At 43.9% G+C, this 2927-nt stretch overlaps 1 protein-coding gene across 6 annotated transcripts in view; it reads right to left on the bottom strand.

Annotated features, from left to right (window-relative positions):
* The window catches only part of ppp1r1b (protein phosphatase 1, regulatory (inhibitor) subunit 1B), a 31739-nt gene extending 31308 nt beyond the window's left edge, over positions 1-431 (bottom strand). For all 6 annotated transcript variants that reach the window (XM_032536457.1, XM_032536456.1, XM_032536459.1 and 3 more), the window contains exon 1: positions 1-431. This exon is cut by the window's left edge and continues 32 nt beyond it. In XM_032536457.1, coding sequence (XP_032392348.1) covers positions 1-79 — 79 coding nt within the window. In that variant the 5' untranslated portion in view covers positions 80-431.
* Between the last annotated feature and the right edge of the window lie 2496 nt (positions 432-2927).

The raw sequence follows: 2927 nt of genomic DNA, 5'->3' as shown, positions 1-2927 counted from the left end.
GTACAGAGGCCGGCACAGCAAAATGGATCTTCCTCTCCTTTGGCTCCCCCTTGTCCTCGGTGGACACATGGGGCTCCATGGCTCTGGATCCTGGGTGTCTGACTCCCAGCGGAGAGGAGGAATCGCTCCAGAAAATCACTATAACCTCCCTGAATGGAACCTCTCACTGCTGTGTAGCCCCACTCTCTCTCCAGCCTCACTCCGTCACACTATGACTCCCTTCTTCTCGTGGAAAAACAAAAAAACTGAACACAATCTCTCTTTTTCCCCTCTTGTCCTCTTTCCTCTCTCCAGCAGTTGCTTATAACTTCTCTACCTCTCTGGTTCTCCCTCTCTAACTCTTTCTCCCTTTCCTTTACAACCTGTGCAGCTGGAGTGAATGAAGCACGTCCTAGATGTGGCTGTGGAGGAGAGAAGTGGGTGGAGGAGAGGGGAGGGACCAAGGTCCAAAGAAAGGTGGAGATATCAAGAGAGAGGGGAGGGGCCATTGCAAATAGGGGAGGAGAGGAAAGAGGATGTGACAGGGGGTGGAGGGAAAGCGGCTGTTTCTAGCTATCTAAGCTGAGGTTGATTTGTAATCAGAAAAAAAATAATCTCATCACATCAGCTGAGCCTCTTTTGGCCTCTATTTGTGAATGATAGATTTGTGCTGAGAGTGGGAGGGAGCAGAGAGTGCAAGGAGGGATAAACAAGAAGAGAGATGTATGCAGGGGGGGGGGGGGGGGGGATGTACATGAGGATCCAGCAGCTAAGCTCATACTACTCACATCACTGAATTTATTAGGCAGGGTATGTGTTTCCATGACCAACGTTTTTCAACAAATGCCTCATGAGTTACAGCAAAATGTCCATTTGTCTTCCATCTTGTGGACATTCATTAATAACGGAGACAAATCCCATTAAAATGTTTTTTAAAACCGCAAACTGTGTGAATAAATCAAATGAGTTAATAATAAAACAACAACAAAGGAAATGGAATGTCAAGATCTTTGAATGGAAAATAGAGACAGACAATGGTGGATGTAGAGAGGGAGGAAGAGAGGAAGCAGATTGTTAATGGCAAAGAAAAGGGAATATGGGTCCTGCCTGGAATCTGGTTGGCCAGCCCCTGCTCTACCAGAGTCAGAAGGTGATAGGTAGTTTGCTTGTTAGTATCATGGATGTATGATGACTGTTAACATTTGTTGCTGGAAAGTCTATTAAACAACCACAAAGTCATGCAGAAGCAGAGGCAAGAGAGAGAAGGGTGGTTCCAGTGCTATTTTCACAGCCTTGCTGTTATTTTATTCATATAGCAGAGGAATGCGGACAGTGACGAGCAGTGGATTTGGCCTCAGGGTAGAGTTGAGCTTTGGCATGGGCCGGAATAATGGAGATAGTTGGAGTGGTGGTGGTGGTGGAGTAGGAGGAGGAGTAAGAGTGAGGTAGAGGACAAGTGAAGTGGTTGCAGGGGCTTGGTGGGCAGACAAGAGAGGAAGGTCAAGGTGTATATGGCACTCTGGAAACACATTGAACAGTGAAATGAGTGTTTATCCCAGCGGTCAGACCATGCCAAACAAGCCAGCATGTTATTTATTCACTGTTTGGTTTTACTCTGCTACAAAGCCACTCTGTCTAAAGCAAAGCACCCCCTCCACATGCCTGCAAGTGGCAACTCATTATTGCATCTCTTAATGAAGTCTGAAAGGTTGTTTAGGTTTAGGACAAGCTAGACAAAATACAGACAGCCATTTGATTTCTTGCCAGGTGCTTGCATAACTTCGGCAGGAATTGCGCAATATATTATGAGGAATGTTTAATAGGCTCTGTTTAAGAATACGGCTCACCACAAGCTGAAGAATTCCAGGATTCAATAACACCATGATTGGGTAATTGTCAAATAATTAACTATTAAACTGAGAAATATTTTTTATTTAAAAGCCTGGCCAATCAGGGAGTGAGAAGCAAGCATTTTCGCTATGAGTCAGAGTCTTGAAGGCAGTTTTTGAGAAGGATAGAACAGGTGCACCCCAGTGTCTTTGTTCTCCATCTCAACAAATAAGATTTAGATTCCAAACTGAATCTGATTTGTGCAAATAAGCTAAACCCTTGTTTGATTTGAGGGCACTACACGTAAAGAGCTGTGCTGTTAACATCATGGTTAAGAGCTGATTAACTGGTGTCAGGTCACCCCTGTGTGCCGGCAAGACAGATGGCTGTATTTTAGAAGAGCCCACTCCTCTTTATTCTCCCTGCAGTCACTGAGAACCTGCAAGTGGAATAGCTTCACAGCTAGGACATTATAAAAACATCTAAGCTATCCAATACCTGGGCAGGCCACAAATGCACAAATATTTGGCTAAAACTAAACCAGGCATCACTGTTGAGTGTGGTCAGAAGTGTGCTCTGTGGATGTGGTGCCTGTAACCACACTACAACAACAGCAAAGTCACGGTGTGCGTGGGTTCACTTTCATACATCACTGAAGCAAGGGGGTAGGGTTAGGGTTAAGTTACGGTTAAACATGATTTTCAGAAGGCATTAAGTCACTCTTTGAAGTAATCCTTTGTGCCATCTGCCATTTCCTTGCAGAATTCCTTTTCAAACACAAAGTTTCAACTGTGTTCCATTTCACTCTATTTGTATGAACAGATTCTCACTTTGATCTCGTAAAATACAGACGCTTGGCCAGGTGCCTTTGTCGTTGTCATTGACGCTAAAACTCTCCTTTAGCGTCATATCTCAAAAGAGTTTGCTTTGTAACTCAATTGAGCAAACCTGGGAAGACAAGCCGAGATAACAGTGGAAAGAACATGAAAATAATCACAGACTAAATAAACAAGCAAGTGCAAGGCTGGCACAGTAAACATAAATAGGATGATCAGCTGTGATCTGAGACTCCCATATAAGATGAGGCATAAAAATAATCACCATTCTCTTGAAAATTA

This window comes from Etheostoma spectabile, chromosome 15 (genome assembly GCF_008692095.1).
Source record: "Etheostoma spectabile isolate EspeVRDwgs_2016 chromosome 15, UIUC_Espe_1.0, whole genome shotgun sequence".
NCBI classification, from domain to species: domain Eukaryota; kingdom Metazoa; phylum Chordata; class Actinopteri; order Perciformes; family Percidae; genus Etheostoma; species Etheostoma spectabile.
Note: the sequence above shows the minus strand (reverse complement) of the source record. Positions and strands in the feature narration are given on the sequence as shown.